This window comes from Schistocerca piceifrons, chromosome 7, assembly GCF_021461385.2.
Source record: "Schistocerca piceifrons isolate TAMUIC-IGC-003096 chromosome 7, iqSchPice1.1, whole genome shotgun sequence".
Classification (NCBI taxonomy): domain Eukaryota; kingdom Metazoa; phylum Arthropoda; class Insecta; order Orthoptera; family Acrididae; genus Schistocerca; species Schistocerca piceifrons.
This window is the reverse complement of record NC_060144.1, coordinates 594,434,808-594,458,227: the sequence shown is the minus strand read 5'-3', so window position 1 is coordinate 594,458,227 and position 23,420 is coordinate 594,434,808. Positions and strand designations below refer to the sequence as shown.

Genomic DNA, 23,420 nt, shown 5'->3' with positions numbered 1-23,420 from the left:
TCAAAAACCTGTAAACCTAAGGATGCCTGGGACTATTTCATCTCCAAGGAAATACTAGAGGAAATCATCAACTGCACAAATATTGAAGGCAGAAGAGTGGCTGCTTTACGTGGTAAAACGTGTAAAAACATTTCGCTTGCTAAAATGGAGGGTTTTCTTGGTCTTTTACTGCTTTCTGGTGTTGAGAAGAGTTGGGATGTCCCTATTAGAGAATTATTCTTGGATGAAAAGGCAAATCCTACATATAAGGCCACCATGTCAGTAAATAGATTCGAGGATATAAGGAGAATGATTAGATTTGATGACAGGCGTACCCGTGAAGCTCGATCGGCAGATGACAAACTTGCAGCTGTTCACTATGTATGGGAATTATTTCTTTACAAGTGTAGAAATAGAATGATTCCCAGTGATTCGCCCACAGTTGACGAACAGCTAGTCCCATTCTGTGGAAGATGCAGCTTCACCCAGTATATGCCCTGTAAAACAGTCAAGTATGGCATAAAAATATTTTGGTTATGTGATGCTACATCTGCATATGCTTTAGACGGAATTTTTTACACGGGATGGAAGCCCCATGAACCTATTCAGAAAAATCTTGGATTGAATGTGGTGAAAGATCTTGCTAAAAGCATTGAAGGATCATTAAAAAATATTACTGTTGACAACTTCGTTACTAGTGTGCAGCTGGCAGAAGAGATGCTTCAGAAGCAAGTTACAGTTGTGGGAACAATCAAACAAAATAAACCAGAAATTCCTAATGAGATGAAACCATCTACCTCAAGAGCGATTCATTCCTGTTTGTATTTAAAGGTGACATTACAATGGTGAGTTATATTCCCAAAAAGAAAAAGTCTGTAGTTCTCATTAGCACAATGCATCACGACAGAAACATTGATGAAACTCATGCAAAAAAAAAAAAAAAAAAAAAAAAAAAAAAAAAAAAAAAAAAAAAAAAAAAAAAAATCCAGCTATAATAAAGTTCTATAACTCTACGAAGGGTGGAGTTGACCAAATGGACCAGAAAATTCGTTATTACACTTGCAAGAGACAAACAAGAAGATGGCCATTTGCATTATGGATGAATATGATGGACGTCACAGCAATGAACAGCGAAATTTTATTTCCCGCCCAACATCTGACATACCATAGTCGAAGAAGTGATAAAGGGCGTTTGTTCCTAAGAGATTTAGCAGAGGAAATGGTAAGACCACTAATGGAACTTAGTATTCAGATCCCTAATCTTCCAAAGAAAATCGTTGATGCCATGCAAAACTGTGGAGTTCAAAAAGATGTCATATTACTGAACCAACTACCTGTTTCAGGAAAAAGAAGAAGATGCAATTATTGTCCATATAATAAACACAGGAAAAGTGCTATGACATGCATTAAGTGTAAATCCAACATTTGTAAGGAACATAGTGACGTTCTTTGTGCTTCTTGTCTGTCACATGTTGAAAACTAAGAAAAATGCATGTTTATGTGAACAATGAATAATAACTTTTTGTCAAAATATTGCCTATATACATAATATTGTGAATAATGAGTATGTTTTAACTGAAGAAATTGGTTGTAATAAATGTTATAAAATGTAAACTGCAACTTATAAGAGAATTAATAAAATTATTTGTATATGTTGTATGTAAATAGATGTAACTAATAAAAATTCACTATTAGGTTTTTTTTTTAATTAATAAAATGTTAATCAGGCTCACCAGATCCTGTCACTGTATCTTAGGAAACTTTCAATATGACAATAAATTTGACAGAAATCAATTTAACTCCAAAGAATGATTATATGGAAAGAAGAAAACTTTAAATTCGGGCAGGGCCTTGGAGGCCCTGCATATGCATTCATGTGTGTTTTCGGCACCATGCATCCTAGGGTTAAAGCAATAATTCGCTCTGTTCCATCGGATGGTGGCACAGTACAGTCCAGGAGGGTGTTTTTAACAGCAAATCCTATGCCATGAAGTCTTGGCTTGTCTTGAGACTTCCCCTGCCAGAAGAATGTGTAATTATCCTCCCTGATAGAGCCCGTGTCTGGAAGCCGCGTCTCCTGCAGTCCCGCGATGTCTACATTCAAACGGTGGAGCTCTCTGTCAATTATGGCAATCTTAACGGATGAAATCAACCTTTTGGGCATCGTCAATGTACCTTGGACACATGGTCCTAACATTCTAGGTGGCAATATGAAATAGTGATTCCTTTATTATTTCATTTTTGTTTTTAGTAGGTGTACTATATCAACCCGCTTGTCGAAGATTACTTCTAAGCTCCGCACACCCCGTGAAGCAGGCAGATAGTGGCGGGACAGCACCTTATTGGCCGGGGGCTGACCAGCTTGAAGTGGGCGGTAGCTGTCCAATGAGATGCAATGATCTCTCCCACCGTCGGAAGTGGCCTCTGGCACTCGAGTCTTACGCCAATCAGACAGAGCTTATAACCGGTAACTGCCTCTTCCCGTGTTTTGCCTAAGTCCTTGGACGTCGCTGAAGTGTCCTCTCCAGGATGCTCCAAGCCTGAGCGACAAATATGAAGACACGTGAGTTGCCCAATCATCACGGTCTCCCTCTTGACCTAAATGATAATATCCAGAAGAAAGGCAAGCCAATACATCTGGTATTATTTCACTTGCAGGAGCTGCTGAAAGGGGATGTAGTACGCCTTCCAACCGCCTTTGGGGCCCCACTCCAGATTTTCTTTCAGGGTTTTCTCCCTTTTCTTCATCCCTCCCGAGACCAAGCGCAAGGCAGTGGTGTGTTAAGGTAATTAGAGAAAGAAAAGGAATGGTGACTGAGGAGAGGGTAGGGAATAGGATATAGGATATAAGACGGGTCGTTGTGAGGCACACTTTGTCTGGCTCCTCTGCTGAGACCTGCCTGGCTAGGTTGGACCTGCCAGTAGCTACGCTACCGCCAATATAGCTCTCAGCTTCCTTGGAGCACACAAACTCTCCCGCCCACACGGACGGTGCTACGATAAGGCGGTGCCTCATGGGAGAGTATAAAAAGAAATTATTCATAATATGTTTGAAAAACATGACATATAGTTCTAATATATAAAAGTAATGGGCTGAGTCTCACATTTGCTGTAAAATGTCAATCTGTGTTTACAATAATCACATACAATATGTACATTTCTGGGAATATCAGGGCATTACACTTCTATGAAGAAGATATTGACATCTGCTAAACCAGTACTAGGTAAGTTTCTGTGCTATACTTCATGTAAATGTGTACCTGAGGTCAAAAAATTTGTAATATCCCTAATTTTGTAGGCTTCTGAAGATGACAAAACTAATTTGTCAAAATTGACAAAGCATAATAAAAATATATTTGCAACTGACGACTGTATTTTAGTCTGCAAACATTTTTAGTATCACAGCCAAATTACAGACTGCAGTTTTTAATTTTTTTTTTTAAATGATGATATTTGATTGTATTTGTGGTTACAGGGTCCTCTTCTCCCAGGAGCACATTCAATTGAAAGGTTTCTCATAGAAGAACACTTACATCAGATTATTGAGATGCATCATTTAGAGAGAAAAGACTGGTAAGTTGTGCTTATTTTCCAAAAAGGAAAAGAAGACTAATGATTGATCTGCTGAATTTATATCTCATGCCTCATGTTGTTTCAGATTTGAATGCCTTACACCTTCTAGCTGGATGCTGTTTATTTTAACTGTGTACAAATATTAAAAATATTTATTTATAAAAAATAACTTTTATGTTGGCTAGCATTGTAAATCTGTTTTCTCTTCTTTTGTAAATATTTGTATCCAGTGCTTCACCTTTTTAGAGTCATAATGGTGACCAATGTATCCAGGAAAGACCAAAAGTGGAGGTTCGTGGTTATTAAGGGATGTAACCTTCCATCAATTATTGTACTTCTAGCACTTATGTGTGGGAAGAGAGGGGTTTGGGGGGGGGGGGGGGTTATATTATCATTTGGGATGTGGGAGGATGAAAGCTTTGTTTTATGGCAATTTACATTTCATATGAATGGCTTTTGTAACACTTAGGAAGTATTTACCATTTCTTCTCTTTTCAGGAAATCTGCATATAAAATATACATCCTTTCCAAATCATAATTACTATAAGTTTGTTCATATAATGATCTGTACAAGATTTATTGAAAAATGTTTCTACTGAGTCAAAAGTGTTTTATTTTTCAGCATTAATGCTAAGAATCTGGTACAGAAAGTCATTGCCATCACATTTGTAGCATCCTTAAATATCGTGATAGACTATACCTTGTGAATTTTTTGTTCTGTTTTGGTAGACTTTTCAGTAGGGAAATTTACAAAATATCACATTATTTGTGACTGCAGCATAGTATCTCTCCCTTCCAGCACTCTACAAACATCTCCAAAATGTATTTCTGGAGAATCCAATCATTCAATCATTTTTTGGGAATGCACCCAGAATATTATTACATCTTGTACCGATATTTTGGCTGACAACCTTTCAGTTGAGTTACTTGCAAGATTTATAAAGCACTTTACACTGTGGAGTAAATGTGCATGCATCAAGGGTAACATTGTTGGTAGATTGCATGCAAAATAATGCTTATCTACAAGCGCAGTTGGCAGGGCACAGCACATGTGGGGAGAGTGGTAGTATTAGGGGGTCCGAGCAGGCACTGTAGGGGAAATGCCGAGTGCTGGAGGGGAAGTGTCATTCTAAACTGAAGCGTATGCCCGTATTAAGTGGAGCACCTGCACACCCACATCTGCATGGTGACCATTCAAAAAGATCTACTGTCATCACTGCTTTGGTTAGCATCTAAAAGGAATTCCACTGAAGAAGCAACAAAAATAGTGATTTATTTTCACCTGGTGGATTAACCTTTTGTAACTTACAAAGAAACATCGTGAATGGCAAATTTTGAGTAAACCTACATTTGCCTTGTAGCCATGTTAAAATTTGCTTCTTTTGCCAAAATACAGTGGAATTTGCACAATATATTCTCACTAACATGTTGTGTAGACACAAGGAACAGTGGTTCATTACTTTTATTAAGTGAGGAATTGAGGGAAAGTAAGATATCTTATGAATAACCACATCCTTGGTGCAAAAATAAACATGTAATGTCTTCACTTATGTTGTTCCAATACCTACAGGATTTCTTGTTTCACTGGCTGTTGATGGCTTTAAAAATAACATTCTTTCACCTAAGAAGACTGTAGTTAGTGGAATAACGTTAGATAATGAAGTTTCACGTAATAACTACATGGAAGAATAGTCTCCTCTGTGTGTGCTATCATTTGCCAAAATCTCATTTTGATATCGCAAACCGTTTATGAATTATGAGGAGTGATGCGGATATTTCATTCTGGCTTAATTGCTGGTGGGCGTGATCGCAAATGAGTGTGCTATGTCAGATAAATTTTCTTGGGGCTGGTGACAGATATAGCCTCCACCCAAGTCTAAAGAAAAATTCAATATGTTAGCTGAATTTCATATGCAGCAATATATTATATTATAATAGATGCCAAATGCAAAATCATAGCGACTCCTATTTTTTATTGCAAACTTTTTCAAATTTCACTTAGTGTCGTACTTCAGTGCAAATATCATTATAACCATTAACAAAATGAAAGACATGCCATCGCAAAGCTAACATATAAAGCTAAAAGTACCTCAAAACTGAAAATTTTACCACATTTCTGTAAAATCATTTGAGAAAGATTGTAGAGTGTGCGTTTCGATTCTGTCGCCTCAGCACGTCTCCGACTGGCCGAAAGCGGTGGTTGGCCTCCCCTTCCAAACAAACAAAAATGAACTTGCCCAGCACTTTGGTCGCTGCACATTGCCCACCATATCCTGCACAGACTCTAACAATAGCATCAATCGTAGAGAACAGTTTACACCTCCCAGAGTAAAACAAAGCTAATCCAGAGTCAGCAAATACACAGTGCTTACAAAGTATTTGGTCGATTATTATGCATGGCATATATTGGAATGCCAGGCAGTGAAGACCTAGAAGAGTATTTCCTCTAGAGTGCAGACATGAAATGATGGGTTACTATGATTTGTTGAGCCAGAGACACATGTCTCAGTTGAGCAGGTTGTCTACTAATTGTATTTCCACAGCTTCCTTGACAGCTGAATCATAGGAGAAGTAGGGCTGTGGCTGGTATCATAACTTTCCCATTATCCATGGAATGGCCAATGGAGATACAATTTTCAGCCACTACAGATCTGTTGGGCTGTAGTGGACCAGTGTAACACTGGTGTTCAATGCACCGTTCTTTTACATTGCATGTTGTTTTTTGTATGTACTGTTTACCACACTCACAAGGAATTTCGTATATACCTGTCTTTTGTAAAAGCAGATCATCCTTCACAGCTCTCTGAAGAGCTGCTATCTTGGCCGGTGAATGGGAGATTACATCCACTTTATTCTTATTCATTATTCTTGAATTAGAAAGAAAACTGACATTCTACAGATCGGAGCATGGAATGTCAGATCCCTTAATCGGGCAGGTAGGTTAGAAAATTTAAAAAGGGAAATGGATAGGTTAAAGTTAGATATAGCAGAAATTAGTGAAGTTCAGTCGCAGGAGGAAAAAGACTTCTGATCAGGTGAATACAGGGTTATAAATACAAAATCAAATAGGGGTAATGCAGTAGTAGGTTTAATAATGAATAAAAAAAATAGGAGTGCAGGTAAACCACTACAAACAGCATAGTGAATGCATTATTGTGGCAAAGATAGACACGAAGCCCACGCCTACTACAGTAGTACAAGTTTATATGCCAACTAGCTCTGCAGATGACGAAGAGATAGATGGAATGTGTGATGAGATAAAAGAAATTATTCAGATAGTGAAGGGAGACGAAAATTTAATAGTCATGGGCGACTGGAATTCGAGAGTAGGGAAGGGGAGAGCAGGAAACATAGTACGTGAATATGTATTGGAGATAAGAAATGAAAGAGGGAGCCGTCTGGTAGAATTTTGCACAGAGCATAACTTAATCATAGCTAACACTTGCTTCAAGAATCATGAAAGAAGGTTGTATATGTGGAAGAGACCTGGAGGCACTGGAAGGTTTCAAATAGATTATATAATGGTAAGACAGAGATTTAGGAACCAGGTTTTAAATTGTAAGACATTTCCAGGGGCAGATGTGGACTCTGACCACAATCTATTGGTTATGAATTGTAGATTATAAAACTGAAGAAACTGCAAAAAGGTGGGAATTTAAGAAGATGGGACCTGGATAAACCGAAAGAACCACAGGTTGTGGAGAGTTACATGGAGAGCATTAGGGAATTATTGACAGGACTGGGGGAAAGAAATACAGTAGAAGAAGAATGGGTAGCTTTGAGAGATGAAATAGTGAAGGCAGCAGGGGATCAAGTAGGTAAAAAGACGAGCGCTAGTAGAAATCCTTGGGTAACAGAAGATATATTGAATTTAATTGATGAAAGGAGAAAATATAAAAACTCAGAAAATGAAGCAGGCAAAAAGGAATACAAACGTCTCAAAAATGAGATCAACAGGAAGTGCAAAATGACTAAGCAGGGACGGCTAGAGGACAAATGTAAGGATGTAGAGGCATATCTCACTAGGGGCAAGATAGATACTGCCTACAGGAAAATCAAAGAGACCTTTGGAGAAAAGAGAATCACTTGTATGAATATCAAGAGCTCGGCTGGAAACCCAGTTCTAAGCAAAGAAGGGAAATCAGAAAGCTGGAAGGAGTATATAGGGGGTCTATACAAGAGTGATGTACTTGAGGACAATATTATGGAAATGGAAGAGGATATAGATAAAGATGAAATGGGAGATATGTTACTGCGTGAAGAGTTTGACAGAGCACTGAAAGTCCTAAGTCGAAACAAGGCTCCGGGAGTAGACAACATTCCATTAGAATTACTGACAGCCTTGGGAGAGTTTGCCCTGACAAAAGTCTACCATCTGGTGAGCAAGATGTATGAGACAGGCGAAATACCCTCAGACTTCAAGAAGAATATAATAATTCCAAACCCAAAGAAAGCAGGTGTTGACAAATGTGAAAATTACCGAACTATCAGTTTAAAAAGTCACAGCTGCAAGATACTAACACAAGTTCTTTAGAGACGACTGGAAAAACTGGTAGAAGCCAACCTCGGGGAAGATCAGGTTGGATTCCGTAGAAATGTTGGAACATATGAGGCAATACTGACCCTACGACTTATCTTAGAAAATAGGTTAAGGAAAGGCAATCCTACGTTTCTGGTATTCGTAGACAGAGAGAAATCTTTTGACAATATTGACTGGAATACTCTCTTTCAAATTCTGAAGGTGGCAGGGGTAAAATACAGGGAGCGAAAGGCTATTGACAATTTGTACAGAAACCAGAATGCAGTTATAAGAGTCGAGGGGCATGAAAGGGAAGCAGTGGTTGGGAAGGGAGTGAGACAGGGCTGTAGCCTATCACCGATGTTATTCAATCTGTACATTGAGCAAGCAGTAAAGGAAACAAAAGAAAAATTTGGAGTAGGTATTAAAATCCATGGAGAAGAAATATAAACATTGAGGTTCACTGATGACATTGTAATACTGTCAGAGACAGCAAAGGACCTGGAAGAGCAGTTGAACGGAATGGACAGTGTCTTGAAAGGACACCCATCTTCCTTTCATCAAACTAATATGTACAGAAGTGGTAGATTGCATTGTAAGAACTTACCTTGTGAATGGATGAAAGGCTGTCAGCCAAGAATAAGGTACAAGACCTAATAATAACAACCTGTATGCACTCCCAAAAAAGATGGAATCTTCAAAATGAGCTGTTCTACGCAGTATATAGCTTTGGTCATTTTCATGTCTTTATGAATGAGATTTACCAACTTTTACTAATTGTTTTGCCATTGAGACCTGATGCCAATAGATTTTAAATCTTTCAGCATACCTTGAACACTAGAAGTAGTAATTACAAAGCAATCTGCAGTGACACTTTGCAGATCTGTAGACCCTTTTTCAAATCTGTCATCATACACTGTGTGCCTTTCTTCTGTCATCATATACTGTGTGCCTTTCTTTTCATAGTCATTCTTCTTCCTATGTTATTTAGATAACACACTGACAGTCTATTGCTCTTCCTTAAAGCTGTGCTTTTTGCAGACATGATTGCCAGTGATTGTGGGGCTTTACCAAACTTCTTTTTCCAAGGGTAGTTATTCCTGCTTTATTTCTTCTGTTTTCCAACAATGTATTCAGTGTGGTTACTATGTAGCTAACTGAAAGAGGGAGTAAATAGGTTTGTGATGAAAGATTGCTACAGATTATTTTTGAACATTTGTATCTTGAACTATTTTCCACAGTTACAATTTTTTAACTCTTTGGACCAGCTTGAGTTTTTTGGCCAACTGTACCTAGGCTCGTGTGTCATCCATTTCTGTAATGCAGAATGGATGAATGAATAAGTAATTCTTTGTTGTTCCCAGTAGTTACTAAACTAGTTCATTAATGAAGCTTATGCAAATTATATGAACATGTCAACAAGAATAAAAAAATGTTTCATACAAATGGTACCTAAATCCACAACTTGTCAAGATATGTTGTAAAACATAGAAATGCAACAAAAATTCATCAAATGCCACTGCTTCAATTGCTTCAGTAAAATTTCAGCCTTCAGTGAGAGCTTCATTCTGCTAATAAAGTGGCACTGACCGTATCAGTATGTCACACAGTTAATATGCATATTTCTACTTCAATCTTAAATTGTCTGCCCATCTGATGTGAGTAAGCATTTGCTTTTCTATAGTGTAAGGAACAAATCATTAATGAAACTACCTCTGTGGTTTGGGGCTACCATCATCAGTACTGCTTCAGACATGGATATAGTTTTTAAATGTGTCTTTACAATTTATATTCTACATACTTGCAAGAATGGAACATATATGTTAAGTTGTAAACATAGTAATAATGAAAGTTATTAAGATTCATGTGTGGGTGAAATAGTTACTTAGTCTTCCAGATGACAGTTGAGTTGGCTGTAGAACCAAGTGCCTGAACATAATTTATGTAATATATAAAACTGCCCACCAAGTCGAATGAAATGAAAAATTGAAACTTGAAAATTATTATTGTTGTTCTAAATGAATGCCTCTGTGTTATAGTGATATCGCAGATGGTCATTATTATTTCATTCAGCAGTTTGCCACCTAATGATATGGTTTTGGCCACAAAACACACTTAAGTAAGCCATAACATTCCTCACAAGCAGTCATACATTATAATCAGTTCCACGTCAAATAGCAATCCATGATGAGTAATCCAAAAATTTTCACTTACCGATTGAAAGATTTATTCTATTCTTGAATTAAGATTGAAATACATATAGAAGTAAAACATTTTGTATTACGGAAGGAAGCAAAGAGTGAAAACAAACAATTGAAATGACTCAAAAGATTTACATTATTTTTGTCACGAGTTTCTGGAATAATACCAAAACACAGGAAAGATGTAGCTCATACTATTGAGGGTAGTTTCAACAAATGTTTCTAGTTTTCAGTGCAATCATTTATCTACAGTGAAACTTCATAGTCCAAATTTTTGAATGTTCAAATAACTTTTTGTTTCGGCTATGACAAAATTCTGAATGACAGGAATATTTACCATCATTTGAAACGGGTCACAAATGTCTCAACACAGGTAGTCAAATTGGAAAAATGATGTGATAGCACTCAAAAGGCCATATAGCAGAGTCATCTGCTGCACTCATCTGGTAAAGTAAATTTGCTTCCTACACAGCAGAATTCCTTCCCTTCTGCCACAATGACTTTCCCAATTTTGACGTTTAGCAACCTACTATTCTCTCTTCAGTCCAAAGGCCCGTGCCATTTATCTATTCTAGCATTGGAGCATTGGTACCTGTCCCTCTTGCATTTTAATTCCTGTTCTAAAATTGTCTTTCATTATTGCTATAACACAAAGCTTAACCAACATTAATGACAAAATGCAATTTGTCTTAGCACCAGTTTTTAACAATAACTTGTCACTTTTTAATTTTTTTAATTACTCCCACTTAGTTTTGCATATATTATACACTCCTGGAAATGGAAAAAAGAACACATTGACACCGGTGTGTCAGACCCACCATACTTGCTCCGGACACTGCGAGAGGGCTGTACAAGCAATGATCACACGCATGGCACAGCGGACGCACCAGGAACCGCGGTGTTGGCCGTCGAATGGCGCTAGCTGCGCAGCATTTGTGCACCGCCGCCGTCAGTGTCAGCCAGTTTGCCGTGGCATACGGAGCTCCATCGCAGTCTTTAACACTGGTAGCATGCCACGACAGCGTGGACGTGAACCGTATGTGCAGTTGACGGACTTTGAGCGAGGGCGTATAGTGGGCATGCGGAAGGCCGGGTGGACGTACCGCCGAATTGCTCAACACGTGGGGCGTGAGGTCTCCACAGTACATCGATGTTGTCGCCAGTGGTCGGCGGAAGGTGCACGTGCCCGTCGAACTGGGACCGGACCGCAGCGACGCACGGATGCACGCCAAGACCGTAGGATCCTACGCAGTGCCGTAGGGGACCGCACCGCCACTTCCCAGCAAATTAGGGACACTGTTGCTCCTGGGGTATCGGCGAGGACCATTCGCAACCGTCTCCATGAAGCTGGGCTACGGTCCCGCACACCGTTAGGCCGTCTTCCGCTCACGCCCCAACATCGTGCAGCCCGCCTCCAGTGGTGTCGCGACAGGCGTGAATGGAGGGACGAATGGAGACGTGTCGTCTTCAGCGATGAGAGTCGCTTCTGACTTGGTGCCAATGATGGTCGTATGCGTGTTTGGCGCCGTGCAGGTGAGCGCCACAATAAGGACTGCATACGACCGAGGCACACAGGGCCAACACCCGGCACCATGGTGTGGGGAGCGATCTCCTACACTGGCCGTACACCACTGGTGATCGTCAAGGGGACACTGAATAGTGCACGGTACATCCAAACCGTCATCGAACCCATCGTTCTACCATTCCTAGACTAGCAAGGGAACTTGCTGTTCCAACAGGACAATGCACGTCCGCATGTATCCCGTGCCACCCAACGTGCTCTAGAAGGTGTAAGTCAACTACCCTGGCCAGCAAGATCTCCGGATCTGTCCCCCATTGAGCATGTTTGGGACTGGATGAAGCGTCGTCTCACGCGGTCTGCACGTCCAGCACGAACGCTGGTCCAACTGAGGCGCCAGGTGGAAATTGCATGGCAAGCCGTTCCACAGGACTACATCCAGCATCTCTACGATCGTCTCCATGGGAGAATAGCAGCCTGCATTGCTGCGAAAGGTGGATATACACTGTACTAGTGCCGACATTGTGCATGCTCTGTTGCCTGTGTCTATGTGCCTGTGGTTCTGTCAGTGTGATCATGTGATGTATCTGACCCCAGGAATGTGTCAATAAAGTTTCCCCTTCCTGGGACAATGAATTCACGGTGTTCTTATTTCAATTTCCAGGAGTGTAGATTCCTTATTTGCATCTGTGCTGTGCTGTGCTGTGCTGCACTGTACTGTACTGTACTGTACTGTACTCTACTGTACTCTACTCTACTCTACTCTACTCTACTCTACTCTACTCATACTGCCCTGTTCCTTTCTTAGCTTTGCCTGTACTGTGCTTACAATGGTCTTACCTGCTGTAATTGCTTCATTAATTCCTTTCCTCTCCTACTGATGTAGCCCAATTCTTAGTGCATTGGAAACTGGGATTTTGTGTCATTCTTTTATCTTTCAGAGTTGCATTTTCTCTAGTTCTTTTGAATTCCACTCTCCTGTTTAGTATACGAAGTCGTGATCCAAATCTTCATCTACAACTATATATACTTGTGACCTACTAGAGCCTTGAAAATACCAAATACTTCAAAACAATATTTAGTTATTTTGCTGCTGTGCTCAAGGTTTTGTATTCGAATACTGTTGGATTCCGTGTCTTTAAATTCAGTTAATTTATTTATTTATTTATTTTTAAGTTTGCTGCATCATTTCAATCATCATATTAACTGTATTTGCTCTCATTTTCTCTTAATATTATTCTTTTCTTCATTTGAAATCTTTTCCCATGTGATTTTAATTATTTTTATGTATTTACTTTGATTTAGTTTCTTCATTTTATTATTTTACATTTTTGGCCATGTTATTGCAGTATTATTTCTGTTACTCATTTAGCTTGAATTTTATTTTATTTCTAAATCTATTTCATTTAAATCTTCATCTGCATTATTTTGTTTATGTTGTGAGAGGAATTTCTGTTTTAAGTGTCTGACAACAGTATATGTTGCTACAAAAAATAAATTTTTGATGCTATTGCATATCCACTATAAATAGATTATTTCACCTTTTGTTTTTAACTGATAGAGCATTATTTTCAAGTGTTTAAATATTATAATAGGGAAAAGAAAATACACTGTATAATCAAAAGTATTCGGACACCCCCAAAAACATACGTCTTTCGTATTAGGTGCGTTGTGCTGCCACCTACTGCCAGGTACTCCATATCAGTGATCACAGTACTGTATTTACTCAAATCTAAGCCGCACCTGAAAAATGAGACTCGAAATAAAGGAAACAAAAAATTCCCCAATCTAAGCCACACCTGAAATTTGAGACTCGAAATTCAAGGGGAGAGAAAAGTTTTAGGCCGCACCTCCAAATCGAAACAAAGTTGGTCCATTGTAGTATGAGACACAATTTAGGTTGAATGAATGACGATACAGCTACAGTAGTTTGGTTCAAGTCGTAAGCTTAGCAGTTAAGCTTTACCAGGTAGCCATTGCTATGCATCAGGCACTCCGTCTGTATTTATACGGGTACCCTTCCTTTTTCATATGCTTTGTCTGGTTTGAATCAATTGCTTATTTTGCTTTGATCTGATAAGTGCCGTTTTCTTTGTTATAGGTGTTTACATCGCTCTAAGCTGAAAATGCATTACTGTACTGTATCATGCATTGTTTGTCGCATTCTGATAGTGCATGTTTACGGCCTGTCGCTGCTCGTGGCACGGCTTGCTTTTGTGCGCACTAACGCCGCTTACAATTTTTTAAAAAAAGAGAGGAATCGTCTCATTAGCGAAACAATGGCAAGAGACTGCTATTTGTTGTTACTTACACTGGTGCTTTCTTTGATAATGATCAACAAGAACCAAATAATAGACTGCATATGATAGAAGATGTTCTGAATGAGAGTTAGGCGAAAATTTTTCTCCATTTGAAAATCTTTGCGGCCACTTCTTTAGTACATCAAATTCTGCACAGTAATTAGAGTCATCTTAGATTTAAAAATCTAGCCAGTTGCCGTGCTTCATTTCTGACTGTATCACTATTAGGCATAAGAATAATACGAATATAAACATGACACGATACGTATATTCTTCCGCGTTTGCTGTTGTCTCACTCTAGTTTCGTAATTTATTAGGCAGACAGGATTTAAATGAAACAGCAGCAAACACGAAAGAATACATGGCAAAATGTTTATATTCTTATTATTCTTATGGTGAAGAGAATACTGCATGTGATTCACATTTCATCAGGTTCCTATTAGCAACCATCTCTTCTCACAGGTAGGAAAAAATTCAGAATGTAGAGTTGGCCATATTGACAAACATTCCAAACAGTCTTGCCAGTCAGATTTTCGTAGTACATTGAAATTCTCTTCCACCTTTTTTTTTTTAAATTTATTTACTGACGCAGAGGTTTTGGCGCCAGGATTTATCTTTGTGCCTAGAAAGCATGCCTGTGTAGCGCTACATATATTCGACAGCAGAAGTTAGCTGTGGCAGCACCTACCAACATTTTTCAGAACTTCCACTTGCTTTGCACTCGATTCTAAGCCGCAAGCGGTTTTTTGGATTACAAAAACTGGAAAAAAAGTGCGGCCTAGATTCGAGTAAATACGGTAGTCATTAGACATTGCGAGAGAGCAGAATAGAGTGCTCCACAGAACTCACAGACTTCGAATGTGGTCAGGTGATAGGGTGTCACTTCTGCCATACGTCTGTACACAAGATGCCCACACTCCTAAACATCCCTATGTCCACTGTTTCCAATGTGATAGTGAAGGCAAATGTGAAGGGACACATACAGCACAAAGGCATACAGGCCGACCTCATCTTTTGACTGACAGAGACTGCTGACAGTTAAAGAGGGTCTTAATGTGTAATAGGCAGACATCTATCCAGACCATCACACAGGAATTCCAAACTGCATCAGGATCTACTGCAAGTACTATGACAGTTGGGCGGGAGGTAAGAAAATTTGGGTTTCATGGTCAAGCGGCTGCTCATAAACCACACATCACGCTAGTAAATGCCAAACGATGCCTCGCTTGGTGTAAGGAGCGTGAGCATTGGACAATTGAACAGCGGAAATGCTTTGTGTGGAGTGACAAATCACGGTACACAATGTGGCGATCCGATGGCAGGGTGTGGGTATTGCGAATGCCTGGTGAACATCATCTGCCAACATGTGTAGTGACAACAGTAAAATTCGGAGGTGGTGGTGTTGTGGTGTGATCATGTTTTTAATGGAGGGGGCTTGCACCCAATGTTTTTTTGTGTGGCTCTATCACAGCACAGGCCTACATTGATGTTTTAAGCACCTTCTTGCTTTCCATTGTTGAAGAGCGATTCGGTGATGACAATTGCATCTTTTAACATAATCGAGCACCTGTTCATAATGCACAGCCTGTGGCAGAGTGGTTACATGCCAGTAACATCCCTGTAATGGACTGCCCTGCCCAGAGTCCTGATATGAATCCTATAGAACACCTTTGGGATGTTTTGGAATGCCGATTTCATGCCAGGCCTCACCAACCGACATCAATACCTCTCCTCAGTGCAGCAGTCTGTGAAGATAGAGCTGCCATTCCCCAAGAAGCCTTACAGCACCTGATTGAACGTATGCCTGCTAGAGTGGAAGCCGTCATCAAGGCTAAGTGTGGACCAACATCATATTGAATTCCAGCATTACTGATGGAGGGTGCCATGAACTTGTAAGTCATTTTCAGCCCAATGTCCATATACTTTTGATCACATAGTGTAATTAAAATTACATACGCAAAGATTCCAAATGAAGTCGATGATTAAAATGAAGTCAGGTGATTAGAAATGGAAATGAATTATGTTTAGACAAAGTAATTGAATAAGGAAACGTTGTCCCCATTGGGTTTTGAACCCACAACTTCCAGCACCACAACCAAACAACTTAACCACGAGGCTTGATACAACTCTGAAGTAGTTGCTGTTTTCAAGGCTGTAGTGGGTCACCTGAAATTGTAATTTGTCAATTATTCACAAATGAGGGCACACAAGTTTGAATGGCTGTAGGATGTGATCCCAGCGACCCTACACCACCATCTAGGTGGTTATAAAAAATTTGATCTGACCCATGGAGATTTCTACTTGTGAGTACCAGTTTTTCCAAATAAAGTATACTCCCGATTATTTGGACATAGACCCATGCTGCCAGTCCCTATGTACTTGACTCGTATGTCCTTGTTTTCCATGAATAATCTGCAAACTTTGTAATTGGGAGTACACTGTGCCATGTTCCCAGTGCTTTTCTAATATGCTCACTACAACCAACTGGAAGCTACATCAAAATTTCAGATTCCTTTCTGATTTCTTTCTCCTGCTCGATAGTTCTTGCAGTGGAAATGAAAAGAAATGTACTTATTTTTCAGTGTAGGCCTCTTTCAATTCAATGCACTCTGCACAGTATTCTTTCAATGAGTAGATTTTATCACAGACTTGCGATTCAGTAAGGTGAGTGATTTCATTTCTGTTACATTTTTTACGTTAAATAGTGAACCCAGTCTCATCCAAAGATTGCTGGACAATACTTTTTTTATGTAAGTCGGCATTCAATGAATAGAACCTGTATTTGATAAATGTCGAATACAGTATTTAAACAATGACACCTCCTTGTTGGAATATCAGCAATGTAAGGAAAAAGATAGGCTGCTACTCACTGTAGAGATAACATGTTGAATTGCAGACAGGCACAGTGAGAAAATTGTTACACATTTAGCTTTCAGACAAAGTTTTCTTCAGAAAAGAAAACACGCACACACACACATTCATTCACTCAAGCATGCACATCTCACGCGCACATAACCATCATCTCCAGCAACTCAGACTGGAATGCTACTGTCGCATTGTACAGAAGCAACAATCTGGAGGGGGTGGAGAAGGGGAATGGATAGCAGGGCATGGGTAGGGAGAGAGAACAGCACTGTGTGACAGAGCATGCAGGGACTAGAAGGAGACATGACAAGACTGCCACCAGATGCAATGTCAGGGGACTCTTGGGCAGGGAGATGATGATGGGTAGCAGTAAAAGAGAAGATCGGGAAAGAGGAAGTACAGTGAGGTGTGCTGGCAGAGGGCAGCACACAAAGAGGGTGAAGGTATGTGAATAGGGAGGAGATGATAGGACAGGGACGGAAACTGTTGAGTTATTCCTGTCGGTGATAAACTACTGAAACTTTGGCTATCAGAAACAGGAATGTTCAATTGCATTATTATAGAATGTGATCATTCACAGAAGTGGTGATATATTAAAGTAGCTGATATCTGTTTAATATATAAACTGCATTTAAACACTTATAATGGCCTTTATAATACGTCCTTATGTAAAAATCATGTTGATTTTGGACAGCCAAGTCAAGTTTTGCCTAGAAAAATTGTGCCATGAAGAAAGGAATCTGTAGTGTTGGACTTATGTCATTTGTCTAGAACATGCGAAATTCACCAAGATTTACCGAGCGAGGTGGCGCAGTGGTTAGACACTGGACTCGCATTCGGAAGGACGACGGTTCAATCCCGCGTCTGGCCATCCTGATTTAGGTTTTCAGTAATTTCCCTAAATCACTCCAGGCAAATGCTGGGATGGTTCCTCTGAAAGGGCACGGCCGACTTCCTTCCCCATCCTTCCCTAATCCGATGAGACCGATGACCCCGCTGTCTGGTCTCCTTCCCCAAACCAACCAACCAATCACCAAGATTTCAAGAGGAAGTCACAACTGTGAAATTTTATTGGAATTTGCGTGTGCTTTCACGCCTAGTGTGAGTTCAGATCTACAATTCCTGTATGCAGGGCACAATGTACTTAGCCTTGTTCTTGAAGATCTTGTAGAAGTAGGAAATGCATATTTAGCATCTCCAGGTTTAAAGCTGCAGCTCTACAGAAATTTTATATTATGGATTTCATGAAATTAATAAAAACAAATTAAGAAAACGCCATCAGCTTCAGTAATCTTCATGTTTTAATGTTGCTTCTGGCTCCATTTATGTATCATACACAATAAATGTTTGGTCATGGTTGATAAAATTGTGCAATACTTTGACATTTATTGAATTTACACAACATGTCTTTTCCATAACATACCTGACAATCAACTCCAAAGAATTTTATGCTAGCACCAGTTAAAAAAAGATCATATAAACAAAATTATTCTTGCATATATCTAAAAACAAAGATGATATCAATATAATAGAGGGAAACATTCCACGTGGGAAAAAATATATATAAAAACAAAGATGAGGTGACTTACCGAACGAAAGCGCTGGCAGGTCGATAGACACACAAACAAACACAAACATACACACAAAATTCTAGCTTTCGCAACCAACAGTTGCCTCATCAGGAAAGAGGGAAGGGGAGGGAAAGACGAAAGGATGTGGGTTTTAAGGGAGAGGGTAAGGAGTCATTCCAATCCCGGGAGCGGAAAGACTTACCTTAGGGGGAAAAAAGGACGGGTATACACTCGCACACACACACACACATATCCATCCACAAGACTATTCCCCCATTGAGGAAACAGGGTGCAACCAACTGCATATTGGGGCTTACATTGGAACAAGAAGTTGTGCCTGTGTGATGTGAACCAAGTGTTTACAAAATTCCGTGTGAATGCGGCAAATCGCCGGCCGCGGTGGCCGTGCGGTTCTAGGTGCTCCAGTCCGGAGCCGCGCTGCTGCTACGGTCGCAGGTTCGAATCCTGCCTCGGGCATGGATGTGTGTGATGTCCTAAGGTTAGTTAGGTTTAAGTAGTTCTAAGTTCTAGGGGACTGATGACCACAGCAGTTGAGTCCCATAGTGCTCAGAGCCATTTGAACCATTTGAATGCGGCAAATCATATATAGGGCAAACAACACAAACTGTGCAGGAACACATTGTGGAACACCAACAGCATACTCGCCTTCTCCGACCCACCAAGTCCGCAATCACCAAACATTGTATTTCCACAGACCATTCCGTGAATTACGATGACCCAAAAATTTTGGCCAATACATCAAACTTTTGGAGCTCGATTATCAATGAATCTGTGGAAATAAGATTGTCTGACAATGAGACTCTCATCAATCGAGATAACGGTTATCAGGTAAACTCTGCTTGGAATCCTGTTATAGAGAAACTTCGTAATCGACGTAGTTATCTGCATAAAGATGGAAATCGACCTGATACCTATGTGCCACCCTTTCACACTGGAGGGCGCGAGGCGCAGCGCACAAAGCCGTTATGAACGCACACGCCGAGCAGCGCATGCGCAATGTCACCTCAGTACAGCTTTAAATAGCGGAGCTCAGCGCGTACTTGCCAGTACTACTAAAGTGGCACTCACCTGAAGATGGCCAGAAGACTCTGCGCGGAAATATCGTGGCAGGACGTTACTGATATCCGGCAGTTCTCCCGTGTTTTTATGGAACAGTGGTGCCTGTCATTCGGACTCTGAGGTCATACTTAAATCATTCCAGCAACTGGCAGAGAATGCTGAAAGACAATTCTGTGCACTGAGTTTCAACAGAGCTCACGATTTGCAGCTTTTCCCCCAGAACTGATCACGACCCCTTGGTTCCGAATCAAGTGGAAGGATTGAACCAGAGACTTAAAGAGGTTCTGTGACAAGCTAAGTGGCAACTTCCTGGGCCTGCACCATAGACTTGAGAACTTTAGGATCCCCGTAAATGGGCCTGGTGTGCATTACACACCGGAGACTGTTACTCAGATAGCTGACTGTGTGTGGGGTGCACATAAGGCATTTTTAGATTAGGTAACTCTCCATCCAGTCCAGATAAAGATAGCTGTAGGAAACCCATAAGTATCAGTGTAAGATCAAAAGAAATATGTCCCACAGGTGAAACTATTAAAATCTTAGTGGTTAAATGCCAAAGCATTTGCAACAAAATGCCAGAGGTCAAAGTGCTCTTGAAAAGCAGTGGAGCTCAAATAATACTAGGTACTGAAACCTGAAATTGACAGCAATGAGAGTTTAAGGGGAAAATTTAAGTGTGTATCGCAAGAACAGGGTAATGGGAAATGGAGATGTTGTATTTGTCACAGTAGACAAGGAACTCAGAACCACCAGGATGTATCTGAAAAGATCCACCAAGATGTAGCTGCATGTGAGACTTTGGCAAGACCCAGTATCAGGGGTGGGTACAAAATGGTAAATGGATCCTCCTATTGCCCACCAGACTCATCTCCTGATGTAACCAAAATCTGCAGAGAAAACCTCAGTTCACGTAAGTTCCCCAGTCATACTGTAATCATTTGTGGAAACTTTAATCATCCAACAATTGAGTGAGAAAATTACAGTTTTGTTAATGGTGGATGTGATAAGACATCCTGTGAAACATTACTAAATGCCTTCTCTACAAACTACATAGAACAGATAGTTCAGAACTCCACTCATATTGGAAATATATTGGATCTAATGGCAACAAATAAATGTGACCTCATTGAAGATGTCTACATCAATACTGGTATCAGTGACCATGATGCGGTTGTGGCAACAGTGATTACCAAAGTACAAAGGACAACTAAAACGTACAGAAAGATGTATATGTTCAGTTAACCAGATAACAAATCAGTAGTGTCATATTTCAATGAGGAACTTGAAACTTTCAGTTCAGCGCAGGAGCATGTAGAGGAACTATCGCTCAAGTTAAAAAGAATAGTTGAGCATGCATTGGATAGATATGTGCCCAGTAGAACAGTTCACAATGGAAGGGGTTCTACATGGTGTACAGTCACTGTAAAGAAACTTCTAAAGAAACAGAGTACTGCATAGTAAGTGTAAAACAAAGTGGAGGACTTATAGATATAGAGATGCTGAATCGAACACGTTTGGCTGTCAGGAGAGCAATGCGTGAAAACGTCAATGACTACTGTAGCAGAATATTGTCAGATGACCTTTCACGAAATCCAAAGAAATTCTGGTCGTATGTTAGAGGCACCGAAGGCTGTCCGTAGTGAATGAGATAGGAACTGACACAGAGGGTAGCAAAGCAAAAGCAGAAATGCTTAACTCTGTTTCCAAATGTATCTTTACAAAGGAAAACCCAGGAGAATTGCCCCAGTTTAATCCTCATACCACTGAAAAGATGAGTGAAATCAGTTTGGTGTCAGTAGTGTTGAGAAATAGCTGAAATAATTAAAATTGAACAAAACTCCTACAAGAGGGGTTGTAGAAATGATCCACAAAACTACCATACCATATCCTTGACATCAATTTGTTATAGAATCTTAGAACACATTCTGAGCTCTAACATAATGAGGTATCTTAAACAGAATGACCTCCTCCATGACAACCAGCATAGATCCCAAAAACATTGATCATGTGAAACCCAACTTGCATTTTTCGCACATGAAAGCTTTGGACCAAGATAGTAAGATGCAGTATTTTTTTATTTTCGAAAAGCATTTGACTCAGTAGGGAGGAATAAGCATATTGTCTTGGATGGAGAGTCATCATCAGATGTAGAAGTAACTTCTGTGTGCCCCAGGGAAGTGTGTGGGATGCGTACTGTTCATGTTGTATAGTAATGACCTGGCAGACCATATTAATAGTAACCTCATACTTTTTGCAGATGATGCAGTTATCTGTAATGAAGTATTGTCTGAAAGAAGCTGCGTAAATATTCAGTCAGATCTTGATAAGATTTCAAAGTGATGCAAAGATTGGCAACTTACTTTAAATGTTCAGAAATGTAAAATTATGCCCTTCTTGAAATGAAAAAAAAAGTAATATCCTGTGATTTTAATATCAGTGAGTCACAGTGGGAATTGACCTGGGTGTAACAGTTACGGATATGAAATGGAGTGATCACATAGACTCAGTTGTGTGTAAAGCAGGTGGCTGATTTCAGTTTTTTGGTCGAATACTGGCGAGCTGCAATCAGTCTACAAAAGGGATTGCTTACAAATCACTTGTGCGACCCGTTCTGTAATATTGCTCAAGTGTGTGGGATCCGTACCAAATAGGACTTTTTATTGAACGTATACAGAGAAGGGCAGTGTGAATGTTCAAAGGCTTGTTTTACCCATTGGAGAGTGTCACAGAGATTCTGAAGGAACTGGACTGGAAGACTTGTGAAGATAGATGTAAACTAACCCAAGAGAGTGTATTAACAAAGTTTCAAGAACCAGCTTTAAGGGACAACTCTGGGTATATACTGCAACCCCTACGTATCACTAACATAAGGATCATGAGGACAAGATTAGAATAATTACAGCACACACAGAGGCATTCAGACAGTCATTCTTCCCACACTCGATATGTGAGTGGAACAGGAAAAAACCCTAATAACTGGTTCAGTGGGACATACCCTCTGCCATGCACTTCAAGGTTATTTGCAGAGTATAGATGTAGATGTAGACTGTCAGAGTATCACCTTCTTCACAAATTTTACTGGTCTCTTTCTTTTTCATATTTTCCTTTTATTCCCTTATGATGAGTTTCTTATTCGTAATCATGCCAAGATCTGTAACACTGTATTTGCTTGTGCTGTTCTTATTACGTTCTAGTCCGCTGAGTAAAAATCCGCTTTCTCTACACTATGTTTCACTAATGCTTACCCAATTTAACTTCATCCTTGCTGTCTCATTCGTTCGCATCACAAATCATGTTCTGTAAATCATATTGTGAAAGAGAGCCTTCAGGGATGTGAACCAAGTCAAGTAATACATAACAATCAGAAGCAGCCACTGCAATCCTCTTGTGTAAAGTATATCAGCAACAGATTATATCTAGCGCTAAGCTGTTCAAATTGATAGTTGTGGAAATTGTAGCTGTACTTCCCATTGCTTTCGGCACCATCCTGTTGTAGATCCTCATGAGTTGTTCTTCTTTTATAAGCTGTTTCCCACTCTCTGGTATAACTAGTAGCATTACAATACCAAGAAATCTGTCTAGATTTTTTAGTACTGTATATATTGGAAGTCCTCGGCTCGTGGTCTCGCAGCAGCGTTCTCTCGTCATTCATCTCCATTGTGGTCGGAGGAAGACAACGGCAAACCACCTCCTTTAGGACCTCGCCTAGTACGACGGTGCGGGTCTCATGCATCGTTCCCCTACCCTTTGTCAAGAGGCATGGCACTTCATTTCCATATATTGGAAAAGGAACATAACTGATAAATTTGCCTC

General features: G+C 40.0%; 1 protein-coding gene across 1 annotated transcript in view; it reads left to right on the top strand.

Moving 5' to 3' along the window:
- The window catches only part of LOC124805082 (nuclear cap-binding protein subunit 1), a 174,774-nt gene that overhangs the window by 54,421 nt on the left and 96,933 nt on the right, over nt 1-23,420 (top strand). Inside the window, exon 7 of the mRNA XM_047265516.1 lies at nt 3,455-3,552. Within this exon, the coding sequence (XP_047121472.1) occupies nt 3,455-3,552 (98 nt within the window). The remainder of the gene's footprint in view (nt 1-3,454; nt 3,553-23,420) is intronic.